Here is a 12,182-nt window from a genome sequence, read left to right as displayed (position 1 = left end):
TAAAAAACCATACCCAAGATGTAGGGAAAGTTACATATAGAGCTACATACCAAAAAAATGTGACAAAGCAGAAAATACAAATTTTGAAAGGAGTCAAATAATGGACTAGATTGAGTTTCTAACTACTGGGCGTGTATTGTAGAGACGGTGGCTGCCAGGGAGCAAGGAGGCACAGCAAATCACAAAGAAAACTTAGACTTGCTCATCCATAGAGGTGGATCTCTGCCCTACAGAAGGAATGCTTTTGTATGTCTCTAAAGAAGCCTGTAGCAAGAATGACCGTCCTCCCTTAGAGCTGGGTTACTTTTTGGCTTTGCCAAGTCAAGCATCAGACCAGAACGTCAATAAGGGTCCTGACTGAGGCAGAGAGCAATCTCAGTACCCCCTGAATGCACGGATGATACCTTTCCTCATCAGGCTATAGGCTTACATTTCATTCAGGTCTTGCCTTCCCCTGTGTCGCTAACCTTCCCCCCCCCCCCCCCCCCCCCCCCCCCCCCGCCTCACTAAAATCTGTGTTTGGGTCCAAACATCTTACAACCTGTTTAACACTTGTCAGACACATGACCTCACAGGCAAGTTTTGGGGTTAATAATTTTCTTTCTTTAAACGCCTAGTTTGTCTGGGAAGGGTGATTTAGTGGTGCGGGGCTGAGGGTGTTGCTATAGTGTCAGACTCCACTTGAAGTCCAGGGTTATCTGTATGCGAAATCAAAAGGACACCAGGCACTGTTGAAAACAAACCAACAGATTTTCCTTCTTAGACCTTTGGGGGAGGGGGCTTCTTGTTTGTTTTTGTTTGTTCGTTGCAGAGAGGGGTTTTAAACTGGGTTAGAATGTAGCCTAGACTCTTTCCAGTGGTGTTGAAGCTCTAAGGACTCAGAAGGGATAGATGCAATCCCAGGGAATAACTGGATTTCAATCCAGGCAGACCTCTTTCCAGAGAACATGCCAGTGAATGACAGAAGATATTTTCATTCGTGGCAAGGAGATTTGTGTTAACTTTTGTCTTAGGCTGAGCCTGTCCTTTGTTAGGGAAGGGCGGTGGTGGCTTAGTTTTACTGTTTTACTTCCTGGATTATAATAGCAATCAAATAAATAGGCTCTTAGGGTTTCTTTTTTTAATTGTAGACTTCATGTGTAAAACAGACGAGCACGTGTTATAAAGGCACCTGTACCGAGAGCTGTTAATGTTTGTCTTTTAAGGTACCCTGACTGACTGATTTCTTAGCCAGGTGTGATGGCACGCACCTTTTGATCTCAGCACTTGGGAGGCAGAGGCAGGTGGATTTCTGTGAGTTTGAAGCCAGCCTGGTCTACACAGCAGGTTCCAGGACAGCCAGGACTACAAATAAGTTGCTCTCCCATCTACGCTCCTCCCCCATGTTATTCTTGTTTCTGCCTTTGCCTTTCTTGTCTGTCGGGTTAGAGAGTGGAGACGTTACACGAGGAAAGGAGACACAGACTCATGGCGGCCCCACGTGAGTGCACTCTAATGGGGGAGGGGTAACAACAGGTCAGGCACGGGTGTGCAGAGACGAAAGGAGAGGGGGGAAGAAGAGAGGGGGCTCGTGGCGACCCCCGCCTTTTAACGAGGAATGCAAGGGTGTCTGGGAGAGGTGTCCTGCGCCTGCGCGCGCTGGTATCCTTAGTCCAGGGGGATGTTGGGAGCTGTAGTACGCAAAAGGAACAACACCCCATATAACCAAAAACAATTGATCTTATGTGTCTAGGACAAGTGTCTTTTATTGAATCTATTTGTGGGATCCTTGCTAAGTAGTCCATTGCTGTTTCATTTCTGTATAAATTATAATACCAATTGGGAGGTATAATGGGAGACTAGGAGCTACACAGATTGTAACAGGCTGACAGGTAGGAAGAGGAGCTACAGATAAATAATAACTTCCCGCTTCTCCCTCACCCTCCTAACTGAGACAAAGACTTGGTGAACCTTTTCTCCACCAGCAGAACTACCCTGCCCTCTTCCTTTCCACCCAGACACTCAAGGTAAGACCTTACTTAACTTGTTTATCTGAAGCTGTGAGCCTACCAGCCATCAACACTCCACACTCCACCCTGCTCTCCCCCACCCACCCCGCAAATTAACCACTGAACTTGTTTCTCTGAAGCTGTGGGATCTATCAGCCACCAACACCCCACACTCCACCCCGCTTTTTTTCCGCCCAAAAATTAACCAATCTGAAATAAGGGTATGGAAAAATACCCTAGGCTACTTAATCGTTAAAAAAAACCGCAGCTCTCCAGGGAGAAAATGGCCTTTGATTTTCACATCCTCTTCAGGCTTCCAGGTTCTTACCAGAGGTAAACAAAGCAAATAAAGACTCAGGAGAAGTCAAAACAAGTATTTCTTGAAGCAGAAAGTTCCCTATCAGGCAGGGGAGATCTCCAGGGCTGGCAGTGTCTGTGGACTCTGAGCCAGGCCCAGTGTCTCATTCTTCCTAGCCTTTCAATGCAGATGTAGAACTCTCAGCTCCTTTCCAGCACCAGGTCTGCCTGTGTGCAGCCGTGCTTCCTGCCATGATGACAATGGACTAAATGTCTGTGAGATCGCATTTCTGTGCTGGGATCTTTTGGGACTTTGAATTACTTCCAGGACAAGCTGAAGGCCGTGGGACCTCTCTTGGAGGGAAGTATTAGTTAATTAAAAAACAACAACCCAAGTTACACAAAGCTGCTAACTGCAGCCCATTCCCCCACCCATAGTCAAACAAAAAATGTGGACCACCTAACTCCCCCTATCAGTTGAGTAATGATGAACCAATCAGACAGGATTCTAAACAGTCCCCGTGGTTAGCAAAGGGTCAGCAGATGTCCGGAGGACGTGACCAGGAGACTGTTGCTATCCCCATTAGACAATAACAGCCTATCAGGAACTAACAGCTAAGCCTTACCTAACCTTTATCCAATTGTGATATCGGATAAGCAATCTTGTGCTTTGAAACTGTAATCTTATGACTATCTTGTGGGTTTTGTCTTTATAAACCCCTTACAAAAAATAGATGGGGTCCTTCTCCCTCCATCTGCTTTGTCAGACTGTGAGGCAGAGGACCCGTGCTAGCCCATACATAATAAACAAAACCTTGCTTTTGCATTCGGAAGTGTGGCTCTGTGGTGGTCTTCTTGGGGGTCCCAGCACTCAGGCACAACAGCCAGTAAGTCAGTCCCAGTTAAATGCTTTCCTTTGTAAGAGTTCCCACGGTCTTGGTGTCTTTTCACAGCAATAGAAACTCTTAAGACATCAAGTGCTGCCGTCCAACATGTTTCTCAAGGGAGCAGAAGGGCAAATGTACTGGCTGGTTTTGTGTGTCAACTTGACACAAGCTAGAGTCATCAGAGAGGAAGGAGCCTCCGTTGAGGAAATGCCTCTATGAAATCTAACTATAAAGCATTTTCTCTATTAGTGATGAATGGGGGAAGGCACAGTCCGTGAAAGGTGGTGCCATCCCTGAGCTGGTGGTCCTGAGTTCTATAAGAAAGCAGACTGAGAAAGCCAAGGGATGCAAACCAGTAAGCAGCACCCCTCTGTGACTTTGGCATTAGCTACTGCCTCTAAGTTCTAGTCCTGCTTGAGTTCCTGTTCTGGCTTTCTCCAATGCGGGCTATGGTCTGGGAGTGTAAGCTGAATAAACCCTTTCCTCCCCAACTTGCCTTTTAGTCAGTGTGTTTCATCACAGTAATAGAAGCCCTGACTAGGACAGTACTGATCAAGCTTTCCTGACTGCATGTTTGCAAACAGCAGGTAACTGGGAGATGATCTCCCTGTTTTACATATTGATTAGAGAGGCTTTGGGTTTCCAGTCATAGGAGTTGACTGGAATGCCTGTGTCAAAGTCTAACATTGTTACATATCCCAGAAGACACAAATGTTTCCAAATTAAAATGCAAGACTTCAGTAAGATGATTATGCCCATTGATCTCAGAAAGGGGGAGAGACAGAGACCATGACCCTGTTTGTTTTCAAAGTGTGCTTTTGGAGGAGGCAGCCTTTTGAATAAAAAAAAAAAATGAAACAAAACACGTCCTAGTGATTTTATGTTAAGAATGTAGTGCGATACAAAGAATGATTTGAAGAAATAGTCTTATGATAGGATAGATTAAAAGAAAGACAGTGCTAGGTTATAACTGTTGAATACCAAGCTAGCAGTAATGACGATAATGATGGCAGAAAACAGAACAAAAAGCATGGCTACAGCTACTAGTAGATTTAAATAAAACGGTGTGGCAGTTTGAATGCAATTGGCTTCCATAAGGTCATAAGGGGTGGCACTATTAGGAGGTGGTGGCTTTGTTGGGGTGGGTATGGCCTTATTAGAAAAAGTGTGTCACTGTGGGGACAGGCTTTGGGTTTTACCATGCTCAGGTGTCTTAGTTGACATCCTCTTGTCTGCAAGATGTAGGCCTCTTGGGCTACTTCTCAAGGACCACGCCGACCTCCAAACCTCTGTAATTGTTAGTGATCCCCCACCTCGAACTAAATGTTTTCTTTATAAGCGTTGCCATGGCCATGCTGACTTTCCACATAATCAAAACCCTAAGACAAATGATCTGATAGTTTATCTTTATGTTATAGCAGTTCCTGTGTTGCCTTAAAATTAGACTCAGGTTGTGGGGGGTGTAAGGTGGCTCAGGGGGCAAGGACACTTGCCACTAAGCCTGACAATCTGAGTTTGATCCCTTGGACCCACATAGTGGAAAAAGAAACAGACTCCTCCATGTAGATACACTGACACATTATTTCCTCAGGTCACGTTAAAATAAATAAAATGTAAAAACAATAATAAGGCTAACATTTACAATTCTCAGCACTGGGAAGGTGGCAGGAATGCTGAGCACCGATGTTTGGGAGACTTAAGATCTATTTCTGTATTATTTACTCTAAACAAGAACTTTAGTCATGATATTATGAAACCCGAGTGTCTTGGTTATTTCAGCACAATCAGTGGCAGTGTTGATAAAATCATGATGGAAGATATGCCCACGCCTTGTGAAATATTCCTTTACTCCATATGAAGAAGTGTCGCTGTGACTGGTTTCATAAAAAAGCTAAACGGCCAATGGCTAGGTAGGATTTCCAGGCACATTGGACACTGGGAAGAAGGGTGGAGACTCCACAACACAGACCAAGCAGCATGGGTGTTACAAAGTAAAGATAACTAAATCGTGTAAAAGAACATAGATTAAAAGATATGGGTTAATTTAAGTTATGAAAGCTAGTTATAAACAAGCCTAAGCTATCGGCCAAGCTTTCATAATTAATAATAAGCCTCTGCGTCATTACTGGGAAGCCAACAGTCCTGATGGAGAATCTGCCTACAGCCACCAACTGGTCTGAGTGTGTTCCATCACTGTCAGCTGGAGCTGTGAACTGTCTGAAAGCGGGATACAGTCAATATCCAGACGTAGGGGGACTGCAGTTGATATGATGAAACTTGAAGCTCCTTGCTTCTCAGTTCACCTTTGAACCACTTTGTCCTTCAGAGTTCCTTGTGCCTCTTGATTACCTCCTGTGTCACCGCTGTCAGTGAGATGTCTTTTTAGTATGACACAGAACAAACACTAATTTTGCAGATCCTTCTTTATCAGAGTTCCTTTTTGATTGTTGTCATAAAATATCAAGCCCAAAGCAACTTATAAAAGAAAGAGTTTCTGTTGGGTTTACAGTTTGTGGGGGTTTGAATGAAAATGGCTCTAACAGACTCAGAGAAAATGGCACTGTTAGGAGGTGTGGCCTTGTTGGAGTAGGTGTGGCCTTGTTGAAGGACGTGTGTCACTGGGGTGAGCTTTAAGGTTCAAATTCTCAAGCCAGGCCCAGTGTCACAGAACTCAGCTGTCTCTCCAGTACCATGTCTTCCTGCATGGCGCCATACTTCCTGACATGACAATAATGAACTAAACTTTTGAATTGTAAAGCAGCCCTGAGTAGTTTTCCTTTATAAGTCTTTCTGTGACCATGGTGTCCCTTCACAGCAATAAAAACCCTAACTTAGACAGAAGCTGTTACTAGGGACTGGGGTATTGTTGCGAAAGGCCTGACCATGTTTTTGTTTGGAGTAATATGGAACACTTTGCAACTTTGGACTAAAAAAGCTATTGGAGGGCTAGAGAGATGGCTCAGTGGTTAAGAGCACTGGCTACTCTTCCTGAGGTACTGAGTTCAATTCCCAGCAACCGCATGGTGGCTCACAACCATCTGTAATGAGATCTCTCCTCTGGTGTGCGGGCATACATGGAGGCAGAATGTTGTATACATAATAAATAAATCATTTTTTAAAAAGCTATTGGACACTTTAAACAGTGCATGATGAAGCATACTAGTAGGATCCTAGAAGACAGTGGTACTGAACTGTGGGGACCCCACTTGGAATATTTCAGAGGAAAAGAATTTCAGGATGTGGCTTAGAGAACATTCTCATAATATTTAGGTGAAGAATGGGACTGCTTTCTGCCCTTGTCCAAAAAATCTGTCTGATGCTGAATTGAAGAGTTTTGGGTTATGTGTTTGCGGAGGAGATTTTAAAGCAGCCTAGTGTGGACCATGTCATGTGGTTATTAGTGGACATGCTTATGTAGATCTATAACGGAAAGGAGCAAGCTGAGCTAGGAAAATACAAAATGCTCAGTTTGAGGAGAAAAGGAGCACCAGCAAGTGTAAACAGATTAAATAAAAGTCTGATGCTAAGGGGAATAAAAGGAGTGGTGACCTCAGATTAGGAACCCACCCAGCTAAACTTCCAGTTTGTGGAAAGGAATTAAAGAAAAGCTTAGGGCTGATCATAGTGGTGTATACCATTAACCTCAGCACTGGAAAAACAGAGGCCAGTAGATCTCTGAGTTTGAGTCTAGCCTGGTCTAGAGATCCAGTTTCAGGACAGCAAGCCTAGACAGTGAAGGACAGAATGCTGGTGAAGATATTATTGAACAAGGGGGCCATATTCCAGCCCCAGTAAGCAGCAGAACTTGGCAGCTTCATCCACATAGTTTTGGAGTTAAGGATAGAAGAAAGGGTCTGTGAAATTTGCCCTGAGACTAAGGATGAGGTCAGGCATATGTCAGGGGTATCTCTGAATGGAGGCCTAGTAAAGAGGCCATTGCATGAAGCTATGAAATTGAAGCCTGGATTGCCTTGGAGACCCCCAAGATGTTAGAGATGCCAGAATACCTGCTGAGGAAAGCTGCTAACAGGGAATGGGACCAACCCAAAAGAAAGAGGAGTGTTGCAGTCAACAAAGTTGTAGGGAGTTGTAGATCTAAAGAATGTTTTGACATCAGACATGGAGATGCAGAATTTGGAGTTTGCCCAGCTGGTTACAATCTTGCTTTGATCCATTATTTCCTCACTCTGTCCCCTTCCTTGCATTTTGGAATGGCAATGTATGTCCTGTGTCATTATATGTTGGAACTATATGAACTGCCTTTTTTTGTATTTTATTTTTACAGGTGATTACAGTTAAGAGATTGCATGAATCTCAGAAGAGACTTTGAACTTTGTACTTTTAAACATTGCTGAAACTTTGAAAGACTGTGGAGACTTTTGAAGCTTCAAATGCTGAAGCCAGATCCAGTGCCTCTCTTCCTGCTGCCTGCTGATGCAGATGCAGAGCTTTCAGCTACCTCTTCAGCACCATGTCTGCCTGCATGCTGCCATGCTAACGCTGTTGTGCTACCTGCCCGGTATTAATGCACTAAACCTCTGAACCATTTGAACATTTTCCCTTATAAGAGTTGTCATGTCATGGTGTCTCTTCACAGCAATACAACCCAAACAAAATCACAGCTCCAGAGGGATGATAAGACATGATGGTGGGATACACGCAGCGGGCAGCAGGTGTCTGAGCAGCACCTAAGAGCTTACATTGCCAATCACAAACTGGAAGCAACGAACACACTGGGAATAGCTAGAGTCTTTTGAAACCTCAAAGCTCACCCCTAGTGACATACTTCCTCCAGCAAGACCACCCCTCCTAGGCCTCTTCTACCAGTCACCATTAGGGACCAAGAATTCAAATGCTTGAGACTCATAGGGGACATCTCATTCAAATCATTAATTTTCCTTTAACGTGAAGTAAGTTGAACTCCAATTTGATTGAAATATCCCCAAAGAAGAAAATTATATTCATTGATTTAATATTGATAAATTGATACTAAAATATTTTTGTTATTGTTTTTTCACTGTTTCAAATGATTAACATTCCGCTGAAATGAAACAGACAATCTGAGTCAACTGCTGTCATTTAAGAAATTGAACCTATAGCTTTAACTCTTCTGAAAATGAGAATTTCTAAAGCTAGACATGACCGTGTATGCTTATAATCCCAGTACTCAGGGATCTCAAGCAGGAGGATTGCCACAAGTTCAAGACTGGCCTAGGGTACACAGCAAAATTCTGTCACACCAAAATGGAAAAGAAAAAAATCTCCAGGCCCATAATCCCTAGTTTATTAATTTTACGTAAGATGCAAGGAAGCCTATACTATTGCAAAGTACTCCACTGGTTCCATCTGCTGGGTGAGTGATTACAAAATGTAAGCAGGGCCACAGCATATATTGGAAAGCAGGTCCTCTCATGTTCTCCTCACCTTCATAGCTGATATGGACTGCAAGCTAATGCTCCCCACTTCCACTTAGCACCCACCCCCTTTTATGCACCCACAACTCTCCAGCAGACAGGAATCACAGAGAGCTTGGCCACAAAGCATGCACTATGAACTGCCTGTCGGTCATGTGATGTATGTAACCTCTCCCTTCCTCTTAAATGTGTGAGGACTGTGCCCCACTGGCTGGATTTTTTTTCAAAGAGCCTTCATAAACAGATAGCACAATGTCAGAGTGAATAATGCTTTTAATAAATCTCTTACCCAAATAACAATATGCCTCAGTGCCCCCCTCACCATTGAACCTCCAATTAGAATTCATTCACAAGGACCCAGTAGAGCTTTATAGGTTGGTGGGTAAATTAGACCTCTTGCTGCAGGTATAACTTTCCAAGTGACCTTTAAAGGTTTGATTTTATTTTATGTGCATTGGTGTTTTGCCATGTGTAAGTGCACCACGTACTCCCAGAAGCCAAAAGAAGGCATCTGATACCCTTCAGCTGGAGTCAAGACTGTGGTGAGCAGCCATGTGGGTGCTGGGATCTGAACCATGTTCTGAGAAAGAGTAGCCAACTACTGAGTCATCTCTCTAGCTCAGCAGGTGTACTGATCGGTCAGCTCTTCCCCAGTGAACACTTCATGTATGTTCAGTGTAGTATATTAATTGTACCTCAGTGTGTGCGCATAGGGGGGTAATAGTTATAAATCTGCCTTTGAATAACAGGTTGTAACAGTGGTCTCAAATCACTACCTGGTGTAGCCAGTATTAAGCAGACGAATCTTAAACTGGGAACTTGTAACCCAGCGCCAGTTTGTCCGGTGTGTCCCTTTGCACAAAAACAGTTATGCCTCGCTTTCATGGACGGCCCACTGAGTCCTTTCCTTCATCTCAAAGGGCCATGAAAGATAATTGCTGGGATTTGGGGGGACTGGAGGGACACAGATCTGAAGTGCTTGCTGCCTTGATCTACACACTGGGCTTGACCCTCAGCTGTGCAAGTGAAATTGACTTTTTAGATAGTAATGCTCCGTAAATGTGTCAGCACTGTGAACACCGGGAGTAAGAAGGGAGAAGTATGCCAGTCACTCGGCTTTGCAACTCTAGGTTGTATTTAACAAGATGAACTGTGACGTGAGCTTGCCTTTCCCTCTCAGTCTGCAAATAAATGGGTGTATACTTGCCAATTTTCTAGTTAATTATTATAATGAAATTTTGAAATGAAATTTGTGCTCTGGCAAAGCTGAAACATGTGTGGGTAGCCTGTATACGGCCATTCTGTTGAACTTGTCTGCTCTGTTGAATTAGTCCATATTGGGTTTCAGGGTTACAGATGGCTGTGAGCCACCATGTGAATGCTGGGGATTGAACTCAGGACCCTTGGAAGAGCAGGCAGTGCTCTTAACTGCTGAGCCTGAAAATTGCCATAGGCATGAACTCTTCAAGTAGATTTGTATGTGCCCTTTGGACCTGCATTTCTAGAAAGAGTGCTGGAGACTGAGCACAGTAATTTTCTTTTCAAGCCTCTCCTACTTTGTCTGTCTCTGGAGGCAAGGAATGCCCACCCAAAATCTACTTCACACACTACAAATACAGCTGGCACAATACCAGCCAAACACTGTGGACAAAATAATCCTCCTGCCCTGGTTTGCTTGTATTTGTTTTGTTTTTGTTCCCTTTGCTGTTTGTGTTTGTATCGTCCCTTTTTTTGTTCTTTTTGTCCACTTGATACAACCTACATACAACTCTGGGAAGAGAGACTCTCAACTGAAAAATTGCCTCCATAAAATTAGCCTATGACCATGTCTATAAGAAACTGTCTTGATTAATGATTGATATGGAAGGGTCTAGGATATTATAGGCAGCACTGTTCCTGAGAAGGTGGGCCTTGGTTGTATAAAAATGGCAGCTGAGCATGAGCCGGAGGGTGGACCAGTAAGTAGCATTTCTCTGTGGTCTCAACTTCAGCTCCTGCCCTGACTTCCTTCAGTGGCAGGTGCTGACCCGGAAATAAGATGAAGTAAACCCTTTTATTCACTAACTTGCTTTGGGTTATGATGTTTATCACGTGACAGAAAGCAAATACCTCTGATACCCTGACTTCCTACTCTTTATCTGTCTGTAGTCCCTTTCTTCAAGGTCGCTGTGACAATTATGCCATGACTTCAACATTATTCCCCGACCATGGTGTATTTTCCTAACATATGACGTATGTGCTATTACTTCTTGTATGCTGGTGTTGTGGAATATCAGCTTAAGACGTGTTACATTCATTTATGCTGTGGAATTTTTGTTTAATGATGCAAAGATGTGTTGCATTCTTTTATGTTGCATTTGTTTAACTCTGTGAAGCTGTGTTACTTTGCCTGCCTAAAACACCTGATTGGTCTATAAAAAGCTGAATGGTCAGTAGCTGGGCAGGAAAAAGGAGAGGCGGGGCTGACAGGCAGAGAAAATAAATAGGAGGACAAAAAGAGAGGGGGAGGAGTGAGAAAAGGAGAAAGGAAGGAGGATGCAAGGGGCCGGCCACCAAGCCACACAGTCAGTCACAGAGTAAGAAAGAAGCAAAGATATATATAAAATAAAGAAAGATTAAAAAGCCCAGAGGCAAAACGTAGTTAGAGAGAAGCCGGCTAATTTCAACTAGAAAAGCTGGCTAGAAACAAGCCAAGCTAAGACTGGGGATTCATAAATAAGAATACATCTCCATGTATTTATTTGGGAGCTGGGCGTCAGACCCCAAAAGAGTTAAAAAGAAAATCATGCTAGTGTTCTTTTTGTTCTTTTTACCTAAGGCGTGGTGTGTGCAATAAATCATAACTCCCGTTTTTTTTTTTTTTTTTTTTTTTTTGGTTTTTCGAGACAGGGTTTCTCTGTGGCGGATTTTAATCACTGGTTGTGCAACAGTCCTCTCTCATTTCGTACTTGTGTGCACATGGCACACCCCATCCACACCGCCATCCTAAGGCCACAGCTGCAGCAGGAGCATGGGGCTTCTCCTCCTATGGGTCTCTTACGAGATGAGCCTATGTTCTACTCATGTTCTGGCAAACAGCACTGTGTTTTATTCTCCTGGATGATCTCTGCATGTGCATGTATCCCAGTTTCTGTCTACTGTACCTGGTGGAGTATATCCCCATGTCACCGTCCCCCTTTCCCCATGATAGCCCCGGGGTGGCCTCCCATGTGCCTAACCACCATCCCATAGCTGTTTTATGTGTGCTGTTTGATCCCAGCTAAACTGCAAAGTGCTAGAAAAGAACCGTGGCTTTCTCCTGTTGCTTCTGTTGCTTTCCCATCACAGCCCGTGTGTATTTTGTGCTGTCTGGCGCTGAATGCCAAAGTAGAATTGACAGTAATTGCAAGGAGGGGTTGCCAGTGGGCTCTTTCCGGGCTGTTTACTTGTGCCTGAATAGCTGTGGGGTCTTGACAAAGTTTCACATGGTTACCTTAAGCATCTCTTGCAGATATAAAAGGTAGAAAATGTCATCCACGTTAGTGGCTGCTATGTCAAACAAGTTGAGCAGTCCAGTATACCAAATGGTATATCACAGGTATTTAATAATGACGCAT

The 12,182-nt window shown here is 43.8% G+C and overlaps 1 protein-coding gene across 1 annotated transcript in view; it reads left to right on the top strand.

Moving 5' to 3' along the window:
* The window catches only part of Pcnx4 (pecanex 4), a 69,683-nt gene extending 61,782 nt beyond the window's left edge, over positions 1–7,901 (top strand). Inside the window, exon 11 of the mRNA XM_041658170.1 lies at positions 7,458–7,901. Coding sequence (XP_041514104.1) covers positions 7,458–7,502 — 45 coding nt within the window. The 3' untranslated portion in view covers positions 7,503–7,901. The remainder of the gene's footprint in view (positions 1–7,457) is intronic.
* The last annotated feature ends 4,281 nt before the right edge of the window (positions 7,902–12,182 follow it).

This window comes from Microtus oregoni, unplaced genomic scaffold (assembly GCF_018167655.1).
Source record: "Microtus oregoni isolate MIOR12 unplaced genomic scaffold, Mior012 000009F_ref0000495, whole genome shotgun sequence".
Taxonomy (NCBI): domain Eukaryota; kingdom Metazoa; phylum Chordata; class Mammalia; order Rodentia; family Cricetidae; genus Microtus; species Microtus oregoni.
The sequence above is the reverse complement of the archived record's forward strand: the minus strand, read 5'-3'. Positions and strand labels throughout refer to the sequence as shown.